General features: G+C 55.5%; 1 protein-coding gene across 1 annotated transcript in view; it reads right to left on the bottom strand.

Annotated features, from left to right (window-relative positions):
* Positions 1 to 2,255: 2,255 nt before the first annotated feature.
* The window catches only part of GFRA2 (GDNF family receptor alpha 2), an 85,070-nt gene continuing 64,388 nt past the window's right edge, over positions 2,256 to 22,937 (bottom strand). Inside the window, exons 5-9 of the mRNA XM_035022494.1 lie at positions 17,572 to 17,681; positions 16,674 to 16,814; positions 14,624 to 14,796; positions 4,894 to 4,947; positions 2,256 to 3,994 (exon numbers count right to left, since the gene is read on the bottom strand). Coding sequence (XP_034878385.1) covers positions 3,872 to 3,994; positions 4,894 to 4,947; positions 14,624 to 14,796; positions 16,674 to 16,814; positions 17,572 to 17,681 — 601 coding nt within the window. The 3' untranslated portion in view covers positions 2,256 to 3,871. The remainder of the gene's footprint in view (positions 3,995 to 4,893; positions 4,948 to 14,623; positions 14,797 to 16,673; positions 16,815 to 17,571; positions 17,682 to 22,937) is intronic.

Below are 22,937 nucleotides of genomic sequence, written 5' to 3' on the forward strand. Positions count from 1 at the left end.
GGCAAGTCTTTGTCTTATACAGGCATTTGGCAGTCCCTGGGACAGGCCTAGGAAATAGGGACAGGCACACGCACGCTTGTGTGCATGCACACCACCCCCCATGAGGCCCTTGGGCATGAAGTTAAGCCATTACAGGTGGACCGTCGGACCCTGAGAGCCCAGTGACCAGCAGTTAACTAGCATAGGGGGTGGGCAAGAGCCAGGACACAGGTGACAGTTGGCCACCCTGGCAGCCCTGGAGAAGCTTGGCATCAAGAAAGTCTGGTGCAGACAGCAGGACCCAGCTAGGGCCTGAGGATGGAGTCAGGGCTTGTGTCTTAAAAGGACTCAAGAGAGCAGGGTTGGGCTCAGTCCTACAAAACCCATGTTGGCAAGCAGGTTATGAAGGTAGGTGTGGGATGCAGGGACCTGATAATGACCCTGTGTCTGGTCTCAGAACAAGGCAGAGGTCCAGCTATGCAGCCTGCCACTCAGGTCAGCTCAGGACCCGGGCGCAGCTCACTTAATGGAGTCCTCTGTGATCCTGAACTGGCCTTCTTGGATCCACCGCCATCATAGGTCTCCACTGGGCCTTCAGCCCAGTCCCAATGGTCCCAGCTACGTTAGTTAGAGGATGGCAGCAGGGCATGAGCCAGGCAGGAAGCGGATGTCTGGGTTCTTGACTGAGCAAAACTGTCCCAGGCTGGAGGCTTCCCCAGGGAGGGGAAAAGCATTCCTATGTGGTCTCAGTCTCGACAAGGTATGGGGCCTAGCTGCAGATAGATGCATGCCCCAGATCAGGAATCCCCAAGGGGCCAGTGGCAAAGAAAGCACATTGTACAGACTATGCTGACTGGGTAAAGGCACAGTGAGCCTATTCTTCATGCAGCTGACTCTCCCCAGAAGAACCCTAAAATAATTTCAGCTCTATCTCCGGAGCCCCTACCAATCTTCTCCTGATTCCGTTCCTGCTCCTCTTCACTTAACTGTCCCCCAAGCCCAATCTCAATGTCTAGGCCCAAATGTCTTAATGTTAACTAAGATTCATTCAAACCATTAACCTAATTAGCATTAAGGGAGTAGCATTTTATTCTTCCCAGTGTTATTTACATATTTTGAGAGGATCACAGAGAACAGGAATCATCTCAACCAAAGGAATGAATATTTAATAGTAAAATTTCAGCTAGGTGATACCTGGATAGGGAGAGGTTTTAAGGCACAGTAAAGCTGCCCCGCATCCATCCCTCCTTCCTAATGGCACCTCCATTTCCTTTTGGGAAATTTTCTCTCCTTCATTATGCAAGCCAAGGGCTTAAACCACATTAGGAATGTCAGACAGGACACATTCTCCTGTCCCACCAAAGTATGGCAGGAGGTAGGCACAAAGCCCCAGTGCAGCCAGTTGGACAACAGTTGCTGGTCGTTCATCCCAGAGGCAGCAGCATGCTGACCCTGTAGATCATGCCTTCTGTCCCTTCGGATGTCCTTTGGTTCCTGCCCCAGCCTCCCCTGGTCCCCCCACCTTCCACTGATTATGTGAGCCTTTTTCCCCCAAAGCCTTTTAAGTTAACCAGTCTTCGCTGTTCACAAAGAACATGGATTCCCAAGCAAACTCCACAGCCACCGCTACCCGGAGTAAGGCCAGTGGTGGCCGGGGAAGAGAGCTGGCTGTGCACTGTCCCTCCAGGCACAGGCTGGAACACATACATCACACTTATAACCACCATAAGCCAATGGTGGCCAGTGTCTCTGCAACTGGAACCAAGAGCCATTGGGGAACCCAGAATCGGGAGGCGGAAGAACAGCACCTCATCTCCCGGTGGTGACAGGATGGGATCACATGCAGCCCTGACAGTGGGAACACCCCCCACGTGGCAGTCTTCCTCCTCCCTCCCTGCCCTGTGCACACACTCATATGTGCATGCGAACACTCACAAGCCTGCATGTGGGGGTGTGCGCACACACTCAGCCAGCAGGCATCCTCCCAGTCTTTTCCAGGGAGAATCTCTCCAGGAGAATATGGCAGGCCCAGGGTCCAGGTGGAGCCTGGGCAGTAAACGGAGAAAAAGAGAAGAAGAGATGGACCACAGTCATCTTCTTTCTCTGATGGGATCCAGAAGGCCAGGTCTCTGCCTTCGCAATCACATACCTTACATAAACCAGGAGTCCCAGTGGGAATATACCACCTCACTCTATGTAACACCAACAGGACCACTTAATAGGACCACCCAGGCAGCCTTAAAACCCAAACAGACCCGAGGTGTCAAGGTCAAGTTGTCTCCTGGTCCAACCCCATGGCTGCTTTCTTTCTCGTCAAGGCTGGGGCCAAGGGACATTGGCACTGATTGGTAATGGGGGGCGGGAGAGGATGGGTGAAGAAGGGCCCAGCAGGCTCAGCAGAGCCGGGATGCAGAGATCCACCAAGTGGAAAATCATCTCCTAAAGGAGCTCCCTCACCCACACCGAAGACACATGACGGATGGAGACACGTGTGCACGCACACATGCACACACACTCTCCCCAAGGCCCGTCAAGAGCCCAGGTAAGCGGCCAAGAGGTGGCACTGGGCCAAGAACAAAACAGGGGGAGAAAGCACGCCCGGAGTGAGGCAGAAGGCAAACTGCTTCCTAGTATGTTTATTGGAGCCTTGGCTAAGTATGAATACGGATCAGGAACCCCCCTCCACAGCCCAGTCAGCCCGATGGGGGCAGAGACACAGGGAGGCAATCTCCGTTTTTTTCCCATTATAGACAACATTATTAAAAAAAATAAACTTTACAATAATACATTTTCGCTCATCTGTGGGGGTATTATTTCCATAGTTTTGCTTCTTAAAAAAAGGAAAAAAGGGGAAACCACACGATATATGTATACGGATGTGTATATACATATATGTTGAGAAAAGAGTCGCGTTACGTACATACGGTTGGCGTTCGTCTGGGAAATGAGGAGAGAATGTGGAAAAGAGGAAAAGGGATCCATGGCCCCCAGAGCACGACGCCAGCAGGAGTCCCACCAGGCTCTTCTCTGCCCCCTCGGGGACCCCTTTCCCTGGGGCGGGGGAGGGGGGAGACCCACCAAATGGACCCACAAGAAACCAAAAGAGCCAACAAAGGATCACTTCTCTTTGATTTCAAAATTCCTACCACGGAGGAGGAAGCATCAGCCTTGAGCTGGTGCCCAAGGTTTGCTCCCTCAGCCCAAGGGGATGTCCCAGGAGGGCTGAGCCCCCAAGCCCCCTGGAGCTGGCCCCAGCCCCACCTCCAGCCACAGTCAGGGAGCCCGGCGCCACACCCTCCACAGGCATCACTGGGGGTTCCCAGGTCAGCCGCAGACCCACTCAACCCAGACAGAGAGGGCGAAATAAACTCCATTCTCAAAGCCAAGTGGGGGTGCCAAGGTACCCGGCTGGACCCCCAGCAGCCAGCCTCACCGCCCCACTGCCCGACGCCCTCTGCCAGGTCCCCCGCAGGTCCCTGGAGTGGGTGGCTGGAGAGGAGCCACCACCCTGACCCCAGTTCACATCAGCACAGCCTCAAGTCCCTTGGGCCACAGGGGTGTCATCTTGGTCTCTTATGTCAGCAGGATGCAGAGATGAAAACACCAGCAGAAAATGAAGGGCATTTCTAGACCCTCGCACCCTTCCTCAGCACTGGGTTTCCCTTGCCGAGGGACCTCTGGGCCAGCTCTCTGGCTGCCCACCTGCTTGTCTGTTTGGTTTAGAAAAACTTCTCCAGAGAAGAAACCTGGGAGGAGACAGGTTCAGAGACAAGGTGGGGGACAAAAATTTTTTTGCAAGGTGTGTGTGTGTGTCTGTGTGTGTTTCCATTTTGCCAGGCGGGTGTTCTCATCTGTGTAGTTTCCAGAAATCTCCCGACATGGTTCCCAGAGCCTACAAGGCCAGCTTCAGCATCAGGAAGGAGACAGCGGTCAAGGCAGCCGACGGTGTGGCTCTGCGGGGGCCTGAGTTAGGTTTGATCACCTTGTTACTCCCTGGGATGATATTGGTCGTGAGCTGCGGCCACGGCACAAGGGGGGACAGAAGCAAAGACACAACAAGAGATAGAAAACCAAATGAGTCGGCAGGCCCGTGGTCAGGCAAAGAAAAGGACTCAAGAAGGAAAGTCCTCGAACCCCTGCCCTCCTGGTCCACCCAGGGTGCCCTGCTTTCTGCTCCCCTGGAGACAAAGCTGGGCTTCCATGGGGCTGAGCCGAGCCCTGGGCTCCAGGAGCCAGGGCAGCAGTCCCCAGGAAAAGGGGCTGATGCTGCCAAGTGAGGAAGGGGGTCTATGGACACAGACCAGAGAGGAGGGCCATGGTACTAAGATCTCAAGGAGAAGTTCCCAGGGTCCACCAAGCACCTGCTTCTTGAGAGGAGAGGAGGGAGAAGCTCTGTTCTTCCTGTTCCTAAATTACTTTGAATCCCTCTGCTCCATGAAGCTTCCTTGCCCATCTCTGTCCGAACTCTCTCCTCCTCTAGAAGCTTATGCTTTCTTTCCTTTTTATACATATATAAATACCTACACACACGCTATAGATGTAGTCAAAGATAGACTCCTGTGTTGGGCCTCCTTCAAGGAAGGGACCGTGTCTTTTTCCATCTCTCTCTCTCTTCAATATCATAAAACCAACATAGAGCAGGTGCTCAGGACAGATGTCATGAAGAGTCAGGAAGGCTTGAGAGGGCCTCTGCTCAAGCAGCTGCTTGTGTCTCACCCAAGGAGACAGCCGAGGGCCCCGGGTACAGCCCTGCCTGCACCCCGAGCAGTGAGTGCCCACCCCAATCTAGGCGGGCCAGAAGCTCAACTAGCCCAGCCCATGCAATGGGATCTGGGGGCTCCAAGTCCGAGACTCACCCGAGAAACACCCCCTGCTGGACCCTGCACCCACCCCCCAACTCTGCCCCTCACTCACCTCTGTGAAGCACATGCTTAACTCTTTGGAGTTATTGGCCTTCAGCCCCTGTTCCTGTGGAAGAGAAGGTGCTAGTAAGGACGGGCCACCAGAGCCGGCTCTCTGGCCAACTTTGTCCCGTGACTCAAATGAAACCAAATATTCCATGGCCCTGCCACCCACTACTGATGTCATTAAGCACAGGGTGCATGAGAAGATGCTGGCTGAATCCCAGGCAGCTTCTCACACCATCAGCACTGAGGTCCTGTCTCCCCTGGGCTCCTGGACAAGAGACTGCTAACTCTGCTCCCCAACTTAAGGCATTATATAGTAATAAGCCATTTGCATGTCTGTCGACTATGCTCAGAGCTCCTCTTGACGAGGCAGGGACCATGGCTTCTTTTCCTTGCATGGGGCAGTGTCTGGCCTATAACATCAGCTCAGTAAATGCTTTCCTAGATGCATAAAAGGATGAGTCAATGAACGAATGTCATAGATCAGAACGGGGATCCAAGTGCCAGCTCCAAAAAGCTCTTAAGCCCTTATCTGGGCTTGTGGGGAAGAGAACTGTAATTGATTAGTGATGTCTGCCACTGGTGCATGTTAGGAAGGCATCGGGCAACAGGACCAGGTGCTGGCCAGTCTACCCTGAACAGATGTGTGGCACCTGGGAGCTCGGGGGCCAAGGCGAGGAATGAAAAAGGAACGCTGGCTTGCTGATGATTCCAGGGTTCTCTATTCCTGGCATAACCACTTGGATGTGGGACCAGAGGGTGTGCATGAGGAACCATCCTTTGTTACTGTCATAAAAATGATCCATGGGAACCAGCTGGGGGACATGGTGTTTCTACCCTGGCTTCAAACGGCTTGGTTCCCAAGGCACTTGCGGGGAATCTCTGGCCACCAAAAGCACCGGGAAGCCCAAGAAATTATTCCTAAATCACTGCTCTTGGCCAGAAGTATCAATAATCCCTTAAACATCATAGGCAATCTACCACCCAGGGCATCTGGTCAGCCAAACAAGGCCCCAGCTGTCACACAGAGGCCAGCCAAAATCAAAGTCTCTACCAATGGTGGAGACGTGAGCACGGTGACGATGAGCACAACAGGAATAGAACCGGGGACCTGACCCAGGAAGATCTCGTTCAAGACTATGGTGCCAGTGACTTCAGGTGCCAAGATGAAGCCCGGTCAAGCCACCCACCTTTGTCCCCGCCGAAGGGCCCTCTGGAACCCAAGGACTGGATTCTAGCACCCCCCCCCCCAAGCGCAGCTCCAGCCAGGGCGGTGGGAGGCCACTGCGGGACAGAGCCTGCCCACTCCGCCTAGGGGCTGTGCTGTCATCACAATCTTCCATCCAACTGCCCTCCTCTTCAGCAATCCACCCTCGGGCACCCCTCTGAGCAACTCGCAGCATCTGTGCCATCCTGTGCCATCCTGCGCCACGTGGCCCAGCCCCCGCTTCTCCTGGCATTCTCTCCGCGCTGTCTCTGCTTCCAGGTCTGGCAGGCCTCTGTCCCCTCCACACAGGTCCTCTTCCGGTGCGCCCCCCCCCCCCAGTGTCACTAAGCAGCCTGCGTGGAAGCAGAGTCAGGATAAACGTCTTCACCCCCACTCCAACCAAAGCAAGTCTGTTTGGGTTTTGTATGTTGGAGTTATACACAAAAATGATTTTTAAAAATAGTCTACTGCTTCCAAAAAAAATAATAATAATAAGGTTGGAGAAGACAACTAAACTAAGTTACCTCTGAGGCCTGGCAAGCTGCTATGCTGGGACGCCAGTTGTCAGGGTCCTCGGCACAGGCACGGCCACCTCTGGCTCTGGAGGGTCGTGCCCCAGGTCACCCCACGCGGGGGGAAGCCCGGGGAGCACAGGAGCACCGGGACCAGGGGCTCAGCCAGCAGGAAGGAGGTGAGATCTGAATGCGGACACCCGGCAGCCACGGGCCTGGGGCTGGATTTGCCCCTCAGAGCGAGTGGACTTGACAGGCTCCTCTTAAAAGTAGAGAGGAGAGGGGGCTGGTGGCAAATATTTGAGGAAAAAGGAGGCAGGGTAGGAGCAGGAGGAAAGAAGTCAGTGAGAGAAAAGAGAGTAGAGAGAAAAAGGAGAGGCATACCCTAGGAGCCAAGGAGCACACGGGGGGGGGGGGGGGGGCGGGGGGGGGGAGGGGGGGGGAGCCTAGGGGGCAAGAGGGAGAAGGGGGCAAGGAACGGAGAGGAAGGGAGGGCACAGAAGAGGAGGAGGGTAACAGAGAAGGAGAGGGAGCTGCAGAGGAGGAGTCTCCATCCTCTCATCAGACCCACGTTAACATGAGAAAAGTGACACAGCTCCCTGGGCCAGCCCCAAGGCAATCCAACCCCAGGGTGGTCTCTGACAGGTGCCTCAGGGATTTCGGTGGGAGAGAAGGACTGGCCTCCACAGAGATCAGGGCTAGGACCCGTGCCCCTGCCCCATGTCACCCACTGTGCATCCATCATCCACAGCATTGACCTGAGTCCTTCTGAACCAATGACAAGTCAGTCCAGCAGGCTCCGGGCCGCCGGCCATACGCTGAACGTGTGCTGAATGCCCAGGTGACATCCGGGGCTTCCTCTTGCTGTCCTGAAGTACTTTCTTCGGGAGCTCAGAGATCTAGCTCACAGACTTTTATCCTCACAGACCCGTCCAGCCTGTCCCTTTTAAGCCAAAGGGTCCATGGGGCGCCTGGGTGGCTCAGTCAGTTAAGCGTCTGCCTTCAGCTCAGGTCATGATCCCAGGGTCCTGGGATCGAGTCCCGCATCAGGCTCCCTGCTCAGCGGGAAGTCTGCTTCTCCCTCTCCCTCTGCCTACTCCCCCTTCTTGTGCTCTCTCTCTCTGTCAAATAAATAAATAAATAAAATATTAAGCCAAAGGGTCCTAATCCTTGGTGTCCATCCCCACAGAACCACTCCTGGATCTGAGGAAGGAAGAGCCTGAGAGGCCAGAGCCCTGGGCTCGAGTCTTGCTCATCCAGTGACCCAGGCAAGTCACTTCATCTCCTGTAACCTCAGTTTTGTCATCTATAAAATAGGGACAGACCAACGTACCTCACTGGCCCACTGTGACAACTGCACGAGACAGGGCGCACGGCACAGCAAGGCTCCGCACACCCGTAAGGGCTCCTTAATGCCACGAGGCGTGCGGCTGAGCCAAGCTTAGTTTTACATCCTAACACAGGGCCTATGACAAATGCAGGCAGGGCCCAGGAAGGGGCTGGGCGGTGCAACCCAGGGCCGGCTGGAGCCTGGGGCTTCCCCCGCCCCTCCCCCAGAGGAGCAGCCTCTGCCCCAGCCGGACAGGAGCACCTGACTTCCAGCGGACACAGAGCAGACAGTGAAGGCTGCAGTGATCTCCCCAGGGGCCACCCTGAGACCCTCACCCAGCCCTGGCCACACAGAGCAGGGCAGGGGTTTGCCCACCAGCTGACCTTCTCTGAAAGCAGCCTACGGGCAAGGTACAGAGAGAAGGTTCCACTACCTAATGGCAAAACCACCAATGGCTCAAATCCACTGCCTCTCTCGCCCACCATTAACTTTCCCCCACGGTTCCGCAAGGGGTTCCAAAGATGAATGAGTCACAGCCCTGCTGGCACCCTAGTGAGAGAAATAAACATCCACATAGTCACCTCAGCACCAGTAAAGAATACAGGAGCAAGAGAGGCCGCCTCCCTCCCCAAATCCGCCAGGCTGTAGGCTGCCCTCTGAGGCCGTGCCCCCCTAAGGCTGCCTGTGATGCCCATCCCACCCAGTTTTCTTGGACTCCTATGCAACAAGTTTAGGGGAACAGAGGTGAGTTGCTTCAACCCCTGCCCCACCCCCACCCCAACTCTGAGCCTCTGCTCTCCTCAAGGCCAGCTCGGGGACTGTGGGGCTACGGTGTCCCAAAGGCACAGGTTTGGGCTGCAAGGACAGCAGGGGGCAGACCCTTGAATAGTAAATCCCTCCAACGTGGAGGCAGGCACAGGGACTTTGTGCCTTTGGCTGTACTGCACGTTGCTTCCAGAAGGATGAAGTAGCAGGTGGCACTAGGAGACCTGACTGGGGGAAGGGGCACAGACAGAGGGAGAATGGCAGCAAAGGCAAAGTTCATCCTTCTAGAAATTTCTCCCAGAGGGGTTCCTGCCCAGGCAGTTGGAAGGAATTATCTTCCTCCTCTTCCTTGCCCACCTCTGTCCCCACTCCCAAAGCTGGGTCTGGCAGTCCCAGGGCCCTACCAGTCTGGCCTAGGTGCTGGGGACCAAGCCCAGGATTGCATCCATGGCAACACTGTGTCCTCTGCTTCTGTTCCTGGCCCCAGCCCCAGATCTCAGTGTCCTTGGCCACCTCCCTCCTGCCTGGCCCGCCTAGTAACTCACTCCTCTTCCCCTCCACTCCTTGCCACCCCCTCATCCAGCCCTCCTATCTTGCCTACCTATGACTGTCAATGGTGACAAAGATCAAACAGGTCTGCAGGCGTGTCTCCCTTGCCAACCAATGTCTACCTGCGGTCCCAGGTAGAGGCCTTCCCAGATCACAGGGCTCATCTTCCCACCACCACAGTCCCCAGTTAAAGGCCCTCAGTGGCCCCTCCACACTCCCCATCTCAGCCTGCTCATCAGATTGCATTCCCATCCGTCCTTCCCATGTAAGTACCTGGTGTTCTCACCCAACCCAGGGCCCGAGGCTCCTCTAGACCAGGGAGCAGGCAAACATTTTCTGCAAAGGGCCTGGTTAGTATTTTAGGCAACTCTGCCTGTAGCACATGGATTATACATAAACAATGGAGTGTGACTGTGTTCCAATAAAACTTGATTTATCCAAACAAGTAGCAGGCCAGACTCCCTAGTGGACCTGTTCTGTGCTATGCTGACTGCAAGCCCTTGCTCCCACGTGCCCCTCTGCCTGGACACCCCCACCCACTCTGCTCCAATTCCACGGCGCCACATACTCAGCACTCCCTGTTCTCCCAGGCCTAGCAGTGGGGTTAACTCGGCCCGTGGGTCCTCTGCTTCCACTCCCAGTCCAAAGTAGCCCTCCCTCCTCTGGATCCCATGTCACTTTCTCAGTCTTCCTGGTGTGCTGACAGCTTCCTCTCCCAGCTATCTGAGCATGCATCGTGCCCATCCTACCAGCGTGGGGCCAAGGTACTGGCCAAGTGAGCTGGTCAGCCTCGGAGCCTGGAACAGAGTCACACACAGTAAGAATCTATGTTGAATAAACGAATGAAGGTCCTGATGGACAAATAAATAAACGACTACAAGGGGAACTAGAGCAAGGGAAGAAAATAAGGACTGCATTCAAGTCTTTCAAAGCTTGGAAAGGAGCCATATTAGTGTATCAGAACTGTTGGACACACTGCCAGGCCTCTCTGATGCCCACGGGCCTGGGCACAGAGATCCATCCCGACAGAAGGCAGCATGAGGAGGGGACAAAAGCGTCTGAGGGCTGCTGAGCCTCTTGTAGGTGCGTGATGAGTGGGGCTTGCATCAACCCCTCCAAATGCATTTCTAATGCTCCCACATGTGATGGGAAGTATCAAGGGTAAGAGCCAAAACTGGCTGGCAGAGACAAAAACAGCAAAGGAGACTGTGTGGTCAGGGCCCTGCAGCCCCGGGAAAGGCGAGACTTGAGTCCCAGCATACTGGCCTAGAGAAAACCACAGGGAATGCCAAGGACACTGGAAACAAACCATGAGCAGAGAAAGCAAGAGCCCGCTGCCAATCTCGCTGCCTCTCCATCCACACGGCACCGCCCTGGTCCAGGCCCCATCATGTGTCAGAAGAGCCTTCTAAACAATCTTCACGGATCCTCCATAGAAAGACTTCTTCACCTCCCTACCCTCGTGGCAGGCACACAGACAGCAGCTATGAGAAGGAGGGAAGCTGAACAGAGTTGCCTGCAAGCAAGAATGCACACAGAGCCTGTTCTAGAATGGGGAGCAGGAAGTTCCAATGAACCCCATGAACTGGGGACTCTGGGTTCTCTCCCTCAGCCTCTCTGGAGCACCCACTCAGTGCCACGCACTGAGCACCAGGGTACACAGGGCAACAAAGAGGGTGAGAGGCAGCCCCTGTCCCTCAGGGACGCGCACCTGCGAGAGGGAGCCAAACACGTCATGATGGGGGCTGAAGTGAGGCGAGGCAGGAGCAGAGTCAGGGGGAACACCCTGAAAGGTGAATCCAAGCAGGAATCACCAGGCAGAGAGAGGAAGGACAGGCACTTGGCTCCAAGGGACTGACAAGTGCACGGGCCAGCATCTTGCTCACCGCAGCCCTCAGGCCTACCCCAGGGGACAGGATGGCTAGGCTTCAGATCAGGGAGGGGACTCACATAGGGGTGTGTGTATGCACACACATATAGGCAAGGCCAGAGGGAGGGGGAGAGACCATTTTGCACACATTTCCTGCCATGCTTTCTCCAAGTTCTAGAGTGTTCCAGGCAGGCAGGGCTGCCTGGAGCGTGGGCTACAGTCAGGAGTGGAAGCATAGGAGAACAGGACTCAAAACAGCATCCAGGATGCCCAGACACAGGGCCAAGTCGGGGGCCTCCTAGCCCCTGGCTCCTCTGTGGACACCCATATTTTTGCTCGGCAGCCCCACGACGTGGACAAGAGTTCTTCCAGCTGCAGACCCCGCCCCCCACCATGGAAAAGCCCTCTAGGGTAGCAGATCTGGAGGAGGATCCAAGGCAGTGCAGCCAGAGGAAACTGTTCAGGAGCTGCAGGCTGGGGGCTCTGGATAAGTTACTATCCTCGCCGAGCTTCCATCCTTTGGGGTTTCAGGAGGAGATCTCAGAAGGCCCTCTGGTCCTTATGTCCAATCACTTATGTGGGGTCCCCAACTGGCTGCCATCTCTGGGTCAGTGAAGGGGGTCCCAAAGGCTTCCCCAAGGGCCTGGGCCTATTGATGGGGAGGAGGACAGAAATAAGTAAAGTGACCTTGCCTCTCCCTCTCCAGGGGCTGTGTGGGGTACACAGTCCCCCCCACCCTCTCTCCCACCCTGGCCTCAGCCTCTTGTCTCTGCCCTCACTCAGGGACCCCCTTCTGTAGCCGTGGGTGACTGTCACTCCCAAAGCCCCCACAAAGGCCACCACAGAGCCATTCCAAGCCAGCAGAGCTGAGGGAGAGGGTACGAGCTGGGGAGGGGACAAACCACCCACACGGGCCTCCAGCAGGAAGGAGGGCAGGGAGGAGGGTTTATTCACTCTGCACTCCCAACATCTGGCACAAAGTAGTAGGTGCTCACTGAAGATCGTGATGAAAACAGAAGCAGGGGCCCTTCCCCTTCAGGTTCAGTGAGAAAGAACCAGGTATGATGGTTGCCCCACCCCACCCCTGGGTCTGCATCTCTTCCTTTTCTCCTGGAATGGCCATTCTCAGCTGTCCTGCCCACAGTGACTTAGTCACTAGACTGTGAGTGGGCGGTCACGGGGGCCAGGCCTGGGGAGCCCCCTGCCAGTCAGCCTCCCCAGCCCAGCCACCCCCTCCCACATCTGTAACACCCAGCACGCATGGAGCACTGCTCTGTGCGCAAGCATTTCCCCGTACATTAGCTGACTTGCAGATCGTGTATTAACTCCACTGGAATCAAACCAAGCCTAAGACCAGCCCCCAGATGGTGAGTCTGCAGAAAACCAGGCTGAGGCCAAAAGAAACCAGGCAACAGTTTAGCAAACTGCTGAGGGAAAACCGGGGGTTTTGGGGCGGGGGGAGAGTCAGCCATCAGGCCCTGAGCAGGCTGCAGTGGGGGCAGGAGGCCACGGCCTTGAACTCTTCCACACCCACAGTGAGTCACAGCAAGCGTCCTGGAAAAGCTCAGCAGCCACCTGCTGAGTCACATCTCCCCGTGTAAGCCGGCCCCGAGGGACTCAGGACATGGGGGCCAGGGCAGCGCCTGGTCACCTGACAGGGAGTCCAGCCCTGACCAACGAGCTGCCCAGCACTCTAGCATGAAATTGAGGTGTACTTGTGCAGCAGGCTCCGAGCCCCCGCTGGCAGCCACTCACGCATGGCTAGTGTAATTAGGAGCTGCCCAAGGGTGACAGAAACACCTCAACGCAGATCCAGAGGGGTGACCTCATGGAGGGGTGCAGGGCACGGGAGGGCCCACCCTGAGTCCGACACGAGGGTACTTGGAGGTCAGCTGTTACAGCACAGAGGGGCCCACCAGGAGGGAAGGGGGGTGGGCTTCCCAACCAGGACGGGCACCCGCACCTGCTCCCACGGTACGATGGGTCCCAGGGCACCGGAACGCCTCCCCCAGGCCCCAAGTCCTCATCCTAGCACTGGGGGGTTTTCCAGCTTTACTGCGGTTATAACTGACCATCAAAAATTGTATACATTTAAAGGGTACAACCTGATGACCCAAGATACGTATACGCATACTGTGAAATATTCACAGCCAATCAACATATCCATCTCTCCACATCTTTACCATTTGCCTTCTCTTTCCCTTTTTGTGGTGAACACACCTAAGGTTTACTCGCTTAGCATATTTCAAGTACACGGCAGGTCACCATCAGCTAGTCTCACGGCTGTACACCCCCCGTGGATGCCGTGAGCCAGCCACCCCCTCAGACCGTGTCCTCACTGCCTCACAGCCAGGCCCTGCTCTCCCCGCCCCCCGACTGTACTTCAGAGCCCCCCAGCCTTCTTGGGAACTCTGGGCCCGACTCCCCCACTGTACCCCACCACCCTCAATCTCACTGATATCCTTCCTCTGTGCTGACATTCTGCATGAGGACCTCTTTTGCACTCTGTTCTGGGGGGGGTGTGTGAAAGAAAGTGTCTGTCTGTGCGTGTATGTGTATGCGGGCGAGAACGTGTATACGTGAGTTGAGCGTCGGAGAAGTGAGTTGAGTGTGTGTGTGACAGCGTGTGGTGTGTTGTGTGAGTGTCCGTGAGTATGTATGCATGTGTTCTGACTAGAACGAACCTCCTAAGCAAAGCATCTACGTAGCCACCGGCAGGAAGGCCTGAGGGCGGTCAGCAGCAGGGAGAAAGGCTGAGTGGGGAGCCCTGTGACGTGCCCCCCCCACGGTGCCACACGTGTCCCCTGTTGTGGTACTGACCACAGCCCATGCCTGATGCTCGTTGATTTGTTTGGCCCCAGACAAGACCATAAGGGCCACAAAACCCAGGACTGTGTCCGTTTCATTCACCAGTGTCTCCCTTGCACCTCACATTCATCCTGGCACACGATGCGTACATAACACATGCTAGGTGGATGGATGGATGGACAGATGGACAAACCAATGAGCATCATGGGTTCTGGAGTCTGACATAGGTTTGAAATCTCATTCTACCACTAACCGGCTGTGTGACCTTGGGTATGCTGCCCAACCCTCCTGGGCCAGTTTCCCGTGAGTAAAACAAGAAGACCAACACCTCGCTGTGTGAAAATGCAATGAAACAGGTAGAGAATCTGCTAGCACAACACCTGGTGATTAGCAGATGGTTCGTAATGGTAGCGCTTACATTTCTATGGAGCCCCATGGCATCTAGCACAATCCTCTGATAGGACAGGTGCTTCACGCTTGTAAGGTGAATGCCCAGGGAACGTCTACACAGAAAACCAGCCCCCAACAGCTCCTCCCTGCCTCAGGGTCCCGATCCAAAGGAAGGAACTCTCGCACCCGGTCCCTGGCCCCCAGCTTGCTAATGTCCCACCCCCACCTCTGGTGTCATGGTGTTTCTCTAGGCCCTCAGCCTGCCCCCGGCTCCTTTCCCCCAGCTGCAGAGCCACGTCCCCTCACCTGGACAGATGTGCAGGTGGTGATGACGCTGGTCCCCAGGCTGGTGCTATCGCTGAGGTCATCTGGCAAAGAAGGTGTTTTCTCCACCCGAGGGGCCTGTGTGGCCTGGAATGAGGGGCTCTTAGGGGACAGGTTCACATCTGTGCCGTTGCCAAAGGCCTGGATGGCATTCCCTGTGGGGGGAGAGAGCAGGTAGGCGCAGAGAACTCGGGGGCTGCCCCTCACATCCCAAGGCCGCCTTCTCTGGAACAACCCAGAGCTGGGGAAAGGCTGTGGCTTGTCCTAACTTAACTTCTCCAGAGCTCCTTTTCAGACACTACTTACATCTCACATGTAGAAAATAAAACAGCAAAAGGGAGGTTGGAGAAGACAAAGAAACCACAAGAGAAAGACATGTGGAAGAGGAAGGGAACAGGGGCAGTGGATATGGGGAGCCTGGAAGGAGGCAGCAGGCTGGGCCCAGGGCACCCGGTGCCGCGGACCACTCCCCCATACCAATCCCCCACCCCCCAAGCCCCGCTTGGCTCCTGCACAGGTTCTCCTGGCTCCAGGTTCCACTGCTGGCGTTCCAGGAGCCCCCGACTCAGCCCTCCTCCCAGTGTGGCCTCACCCACTCCCACACCCTTAGCACCAATGCACTGAGGACTATATAATGGGACCTTTCGGACAAAACTGTCCCTAAGACTTGACCCTGGAACAAAGTGCCTCCAGACATCTCCACCTCCAAGTCCAAGACGCACCTCAAGGTCATCATGTCTACGCCCCAACTAGGCATCGCTCCTTCCCGTAGCATCACCGCTTTCTGGCCATGTGAACAGTCTTGGAGGGGCCAACTCTCCCACCCAGGTCCCACACTGTGCCTCCCTAACCGCCCACTTGCCACTGGTGAAACCCACCTCCTAAAGATCTGTCCACTCCATCTCCCCTCGCCCCTCCCTGCCACTGCTCTGCTTCAATCACACTGTCCTCTCTGTGAGCAGGCCTCTGCCCTCTGAGCAGACGTGTATTGGGTCACCTGTCAGAACCACATCCCCACCCCTCCACACCAGAACCAGAGAGTGGGCCTTCTGCAATGCGGGTCTGGCACAGTGCCACCTGCTGACGCCCCTTCAGTGGCCTGCACCACCATCTCCACCACATGCAGGACTACAAGATCCTAACATCTTTAGGACTGCAAGGCCCTTCGTGAGAAGGACTCTCCCTCCCTCTCCAGGTAACTCCGGGCATCCTCACACTCTCTAGTAAGACTAAGTGGTCTGCAGTTCCTATAAACCACCTCTGCCCAAGGTGGACTGGCATGCCCTCCCTGCCTCGTCAGCTGACAGATGCCCACTGTCCCTCAATGCACCAGCTTCTGAGAAGCTTCCAGGGCCTTCTTCTCTGGGCTGACTGGTATCACCGGTCTGGGCTCCTGAAGAGCCCGGTGCAGACCTCCACCCTAGCATCATTCACCCCATCCTGTGATCGTAGTGACCCCCTGATGGTGTACCTCCATGAGACTGTGAGCTTCTCAATGACAGGCACTGTGACTCATCTCTCTGAATGCCCAGTGCTATAAAGAAAGGGAGGATGGACTGATGGAGTGAAGGAAGAAAGGACAGAAGGAGGGAGGAAGGAGATTTTCAAGTGGGTGGGAGATTGAGCAGATCAAGGCAGGCGGGACTTGTAGCCCACCTCTGTAGCCTTTTGAATAGCAATCCGAAGACTTGAAAAGAAACTCACCAATTCTAAGGGGGAATGGATCCTTAAAGGGACAAGTGACAAATGCCAAGAAGGAACCTGGCTGAAGCTGTCAGGATAACAGACCAGAAACTTTTGACCCTGACTTGACATAGGTTCAAGACCCCCAGTGGTAAACTGAGGCTGGCCTACTGACCATTCAGGAGGATGGAGTCTCCAAGAGCACAAAACCCAAGGTCTCTGTAGGTTGCTGGGGAAGCCCCATATATCCCACTGAGCATCCCGGCGGAGAAAGAAGGGGATGGCTAAGGCAGCTGTGAAGGGCCCCTCTGGGACTCGAGGGGCACAGGGAGGAGCTGGTAGGACTTACGGAGGCACGGGTTCTCAGTGAAGTCCCTGAGGAACTTCTCACACTCCTCCTCCATGTTCCCACTCCCACGACAACTGCACCAGGGGGACACCACGATGCCAGTGGGGCTGGAGTCCACATAGTTGGGTGTCATATCAAACCCTGGGCAGGGAGAAAGGGAAGGCAAAGGAGAGAGGAACAGTGAGGCCTTCTCTTTGGGCCCTGGGCCCCAGACACAACAGAGAAGCAGCTTGGGAACACCTCTCCCTCCAACCTGCCCCCGCAAACACACACACACCCCAACTCACAAACACACTCTGAGCATGACTAGCTCTGCGACCAGGGGACCATGGCCACAGGGGGCAGAAGGGTGCGGACACCGAGGACAGAGCAAGACAGCAGAGGAGGTATCCAGGAGCTGCCCCCACCCTGCTTCCTGGAGCGTGGGCCTTTGCATTCTCCACCAGAAGAGTGTGTGGTCTAGAGCCAGGGAGACAAAGGTCCGCATCCTGGGTGTAGATCCCAGGGCCAACATTTACTAGCTAGGTGAACCTGCACAAGTTACTCAACCTCTCTAAGCCTCAGTTTCCCCATCTATAGAATGGAGATACCAACCCCTCCCTAGCAAGCACTGGTGTGAGAACTAAAATAAGACAGTCGGTATATACCGCTCAGTGCAGTACCTGGAATGCCCGAGCCATGCAATAAACGTTACTTTCTCATTTCAAAAGCCTTATAAGACCTCAGGGCTCCCCTCCACCCATGATCAAGGGCTGACCTCTCTTCTGCTTTCCCACTGCAGAGAAGAGCGAGCTCAGGCCATCCACCCTCTGGCCCTGAGCCGGGTGCCCTGCCCGCGGGGAGCAGGGAGCAGGCAGCCAGGAGGCCCCCTGAGCCCAGGTGCACGGGGGCGGCTTACCAATCATGCCAGCGTACGAGCCCAGACACGCCTGGTAATTGTCGGCAGGGCAGGTGGTGAGCGTCTGGTAGGAGGCACGACAATTGGCGTGGAAGTCAGCCAGCCGGGACCTGGTGTCAGGAGAAGACCCAACGGAGAGAACAGGTTAGTCTGGCTGTCTTCCCACCCTGTCTGCGACAGGGCGGCTCCTCCCCGCAGGTCCCCAGGGCGGGAAGAAGCTAGGAAGATGGAGAGGACAAATACAGGGGGACCCAAGGCTTTGGGGGGCTTCAGGCTGGGAGCTCCTTGAGGGCAGGACTTCCTGGACAGCCAGGGACACAGCTGAGGCATGGCGGGCTCAGGCTGGACCTTTCAGTCAGAGGAACATGGAGAGAACCTGGGGTGGGTTTGCCAGGAATGCCCGGGACCAAGGCAGGAAAGTGGGCTCTGCTCTCTGCTTGGCCACACTCCTGCCCAAGGCCTTCAACACATCACTCTTCCTCCCTGCAAAATGTGCCACCTCATAGGATCTATCTGAGGGTAATGGGAGCCAGGCCCCAGGCAGGTTAAAAAAAAAAAAGAATCCCCCTAAGGTGAGACACCCATGGCTTTCTTGACTGGCCTCTTCTGAATCGGGTCAGAGCAAAGCCTCCCCTGCTGGCCCTCCCCCTGCTTCCCTGTCCCACGAGGGCAGAATCAGCCCTTTCTTCCCCTGGTGACATCACCTGCCGTCACCCCTTCCCCTCTGTTGGCACCCATGATACTGCTTCATAACCACCTGGGCACCTCCCTCCTTTACCATGAGCCGCCTGAAGGCAGACGCTCTCTGACCCGGGTCTGTCTCCAGCACCTGATGTGGAAGGTCCCACGGAGCCCAGGGCACCCAAGTCTAACCTTCCCCAGCACCGGGCTCCCATCAGGGTGGGCACGGCCATCTCACCTCCCCCCACGCCCTGTCGTCACTTCCTACAGGTGAGTGCCCTTTGCCATGGGGTCCTCATGTACCATACCATTTGTGTCTCATAGCAGCTCCAAGCAGGGAGGAATAAGGTCTTGCTCACTGGTATTTTCCCAATGATGGGCACACAGTAGGACCTCAACAAATAGGTGCTCATTGAGAAGGCTGTGGTAGCTACAGGAAGGGCCAGAGCCCAGCCCTTGACTCCCTGCCCCCACTCTCTCCACACCGTAAGGTACCTCACGAAGCCATCCCAAAGGGTGCCCCAAATTCAGCGTCCCTGGTCCTCCACTGGAGCTCTGTCCCATCTGAGAAAGGAGTGGGTAGAGACAAGAGGTTGAGAGGAACACCCTCAGAGCAGACAGCTGTGTGTGTCCCACCACGGGACACATTCTGGTTTGTCCTGGGGGGTGCGGTTTGGGGGAGAGGAAGCTCTTCAGAGGAATTCAACCCAAGGATGCCTCACACAGAGGTTTGGGAGACAGAAGATGAGCACCAAACTAACTGGCCGGGGACCAGTGTTCTCACTTCAGCTGTACCCCTAATTCACGGAGTGACTCGGGCAAGCCCTTACATCTCTGGGACTCAGTTTCCTTATTTATCAAGTGAATAGAAAGTGCTCTTCGTAAAAGACATTTTCACAGTCTGGGCAGATGAACAAGTTCCGTAGAGGGATGGTGGTGTTGGTTGCACAACAACGTGAATATACTTAATGCCACTGAGCTGCACACTCAAAAATAGTTAAAGTGGGAAGCTTTACGTAATGTATAATTTACCACCATAAAAAAATGATTTAAGAAAAGATACTTCCTCATTCATCCATTTATCATTCAATCCTCACAAACACTGAGATCCGAACTCTTTGAGATATGACAAGCAATTGTTGTTACTATCCCACGTTACAGAGGAGGTAGCTGAGACTCAGAGAAGCTACTTGCCCAAGATCACAGAGCTCCTGAGCAGGGGGGCCAGGCTCCGCCCCAGAACTAAGGACAGGGTGGGGGCCCTTTCCAGCAGGTCTCACTGCTCCCGCGCAGAAGCCCTTGAAGGGTCCTTCCACAGCCAACATCCTGCATCCCTGAGAAAAGGAAATCTGCAGTTGTCTTCCCTCTCACTCCTGCCCAGAAAGACACCCTCTACTCCTCACCACCCAGCCCCGAAACAGGGAGAAGCAGCATTTCTACCCACGGCTTCAGCCCCTGCAGAGTAAGACCTGGTCTTGAAGAGCAAGAGCGTCTGTCCTACCGTGTGCCCTGCACGTGCACGAAGGCGCTCTGACAGTGTGAGTGAGGTGGCCTCTGCCCACACCCCAGTCCCCCAGAGACTTGAGGGGGGCGGCAGGGACTTTACGAGGTAGAGGGGATTTGGAGGCAAGTGAAACAACAGCTCTAGGCACATGCTGTGGGCTGAAGTGCATCCTGACTCCCAGTACCAGTGATGGGACCTTACTTCGGAATGAGCTCCTTGCAGGTGCGACTGAGGTGAGGGCAGAGTGGATGAGGGTGGGCCCTCAAGCCAATGACGGCTGTCCTTATAAGAAGGGGGAAAGGGACACAGACATAGTGAGAACACATGTGAAGATGGAGGCAGAGACTGGAGGGACACACCTGCAAGCCCAGAAGGCCAAGGATTGCAGGCAACACAAGCAGCTAAGAGAGAGGCGTGGAACACATTCTTCCTTCGAGCCTTCGAGGGCAGGGTGTCCTGCCGACACCTTGATTTAGGCTACTGGCCTCCAGAACTGTGAGAGATTAAATTTCTCTTTTAAGCCTCCCAGCTTGTGGGACTTTGTGACAGCGGCCACAGGAAACTCTTACAGCCCCTTCAGGGACTTCACTGGTCACTTTGGCCAAGTGCCTCCCTCCAGAAGGAGCCCAGGGCACATAGTCAGGGCCAACGCTAAGGAGCGCTGCAGGTGGGCAGCATAAAGCCAGAACGGAGTTCCTGCGGGGTGTGAGCAAGGAAGCTACTGGATAACAAGCCAAGCCCCTAGTTTCCATCTCCTCCCCACCAAAGGCGTTCAAGTCATCTCTTAGCCCAAATACAGGAGTGCATTCCTATGCCACTTGATCACATTAAGGCCTGACTCCCTCTCAGCGCCTCCCCAAGGCCCACCTGCAGCCCTTCCCCCTGAAGCCCTTTCTGAGTGCCCCGCTGTGTGGATTTCTCCCATCTCCATAGTCCAGCTACACAGAGAGTCTGGACCATGCAATTCATACTGAACTGTAGAGAGAGTCACTGATACCGCCCTATTTGGTCTCTCCAACTGGAATGTATGTTCCCAGAGTGGCAGACTTTACTGATTTCCTCATCCTTCCTCTAAACACGTATTGAACTCCTGCCACGTGACTGACAAAGGATGGGAAGGGTCTGCGTGTCAGTGCAATGTCAGAAGGGAAATCCCAGCTCAGGGGGTCAGGGCAGAATGGCCACCAGGCCAGGACCCAGGGCTTGAAGAGAAGCACAATGCCCACTGCAGCAGACCTGAGGGGAGCCTCCCAGGCAGTTCCACTCCCTGTGGGCACACGGGGCCTCCTTCCCTTCTGCGAGGTGAGTTCTCCACTCACTGACACCGGGAACCTTGAGGATCTTGCCTGGCCCCACCATCCACGAGGCCTCTCAAAATGTCACTGGGCCCCACAGGCTGGAGGAGGTGCAAAGCATGAGCAAGGAGAATGTGACTGTCCACGAAGAGAGACAAGGCCACTGGACAAGAGATGAGAGAAAAGGAAGCCGAAACTAGGTGAAGGAGTCCCAAGTGAGGGTGGGGGGAAGGGCACATCCAGCTGCTGGGAGATGAGAGAGTATCTGTCCCATGGCCATTCTCTATCGCTCACCGCTGAGTGACCTTGGGCAGGCCTGTCATGGCTCTGAGCTGTGTCCCCAGTTATCAAATTGGGTGAGCCATGCCTGCCCATCTCCCTCACGGGGCTACGTTAGATAGCTGGGGCACTTAAAGGAGGAGTCACCTCATCTTCCTTCTCTATCCAGACATCTTGTCCCCAGCACTGTGCCTGCAAAGCACCGGCAAGTGCAAACAGGGAACAGTGTTTCTTGTGTCCAGTAGAGAAGAAGAAATACCTGTTCAACCTGGTTAGGTGGGTCTGCGTCCCATTCAAGGCAACCTGGAAAGACGGCCCCCTCACCCTGTCCCTCACCACAAGGCTCCAGAGTCACCCTGCTGGCCCCAGGTGCACGATGGCCTCCCTACCCCACTGTTACTCTTCATGTCACTCTGAGGACACAGGAAGAGGAATACAGGCCCCCGAAGCCAGGCAACATGCACAGGCTCCTTTGCCAGACCCCTCAAAACCATGGCCTACTTCCTGTAAGCTGGCCCGCCAGCTCCGTTCAGAGCACAGGGAAGAGAGGAGGTAGGCCCGGGCCCAGCAGCCAGCAGAGGGGCAGGGAAAGGGAAGGGCCGTGGTAGGCCTTCTGGAATCCTGCGTTTCTCCGTTCTCAGCGTCAAAGCAGCCTTGGCAAGAGAGAGGGCCAAACGGGGCCAGTTAGGAGGATGCCACGTCCAAGTCTCCAGAAGGTCTTTGATTGCTCCAACTGTCTGCCCCTCAAGACAGGCTGAAGTCCATGGCGGCGGCCCCCTCTGTCAGCATCAGAGACCCAGTGGTGTCAGTTTCCTTCAAGCCAGCAACACGCTGGACTCCAACCCCCAAGCAAACCAGGCCCATGAATGCTCCTGGCCCAGCCCTGGGAGGTGCATTCTCCAAGGCAAATGTTATCCTTTTCATGATGCACAGCCAGCCACCGGGGCCCCCTGCGCCATCCTCGGCCCCTACTGCAGCTCTTCCCTGCAGACACTGTAAGGCCAGCCCTCTGGACTGCTAGGAACACGCTTTTTCCTTGGCCCACCCCCATCACTCTGCCAGTTTCTGCCTTTAAGAATCCCCACAAGAACAACGGCATAGAAGAAAGCACGAGAGAAAGAGAGACAGACAGACAGATGAAGAAAAGCACAGAGAGCCAGCAAGAGAACCAATATGAACACAAGCCAAGTCCATCCCAGTGAAGTGAAGGCTGCCAAATGAGCTCAGGGGCAGCAGGTGGCTCTGTCCGAAAAACACAAACCCTCTTTGAGCTGGTTTCACCAGCAGCTGTAGCCTATTCCATCACAGGGAAGCGACAGGAGAGGCACGGAGAGACACTTGACCCCCAATCTGATGAAACAGTTGCCAGATTAAATACAGGATGTCCATTTAATTTGAATTTCAGGTAAACAATGAATTTTTTAGTGTAAATATATCCCATGAACTATCTGGGACATACTAACATTAAGCCAAACATAACTAATACTAATACTAAGAACTTTTTCATTGTTCACCTGGAATTCAAATCCTGAATTTTTATTTGTTAGATCTGACAACCCTATTTGATAGGAAGATGTGCTCTCATAGAGGGAAGAGGCAAGGCTGGA

This window comes from Mirounga leonina, unplaced genomic scaffold (assembly GCF_011800145.1).
Source record: "Mirounga leonina isolate KUSES-001 unplaced genomic scaffold, KU_Mleo_1.0 Mir_176, whole genome shotgun sequence".
Classification (NCBI taxonomy): Eukaryota; Metazoa; Chordata; class Mammalia; order Carnivora; family Phocidae; genus Mirounga; species Mirounga leonina.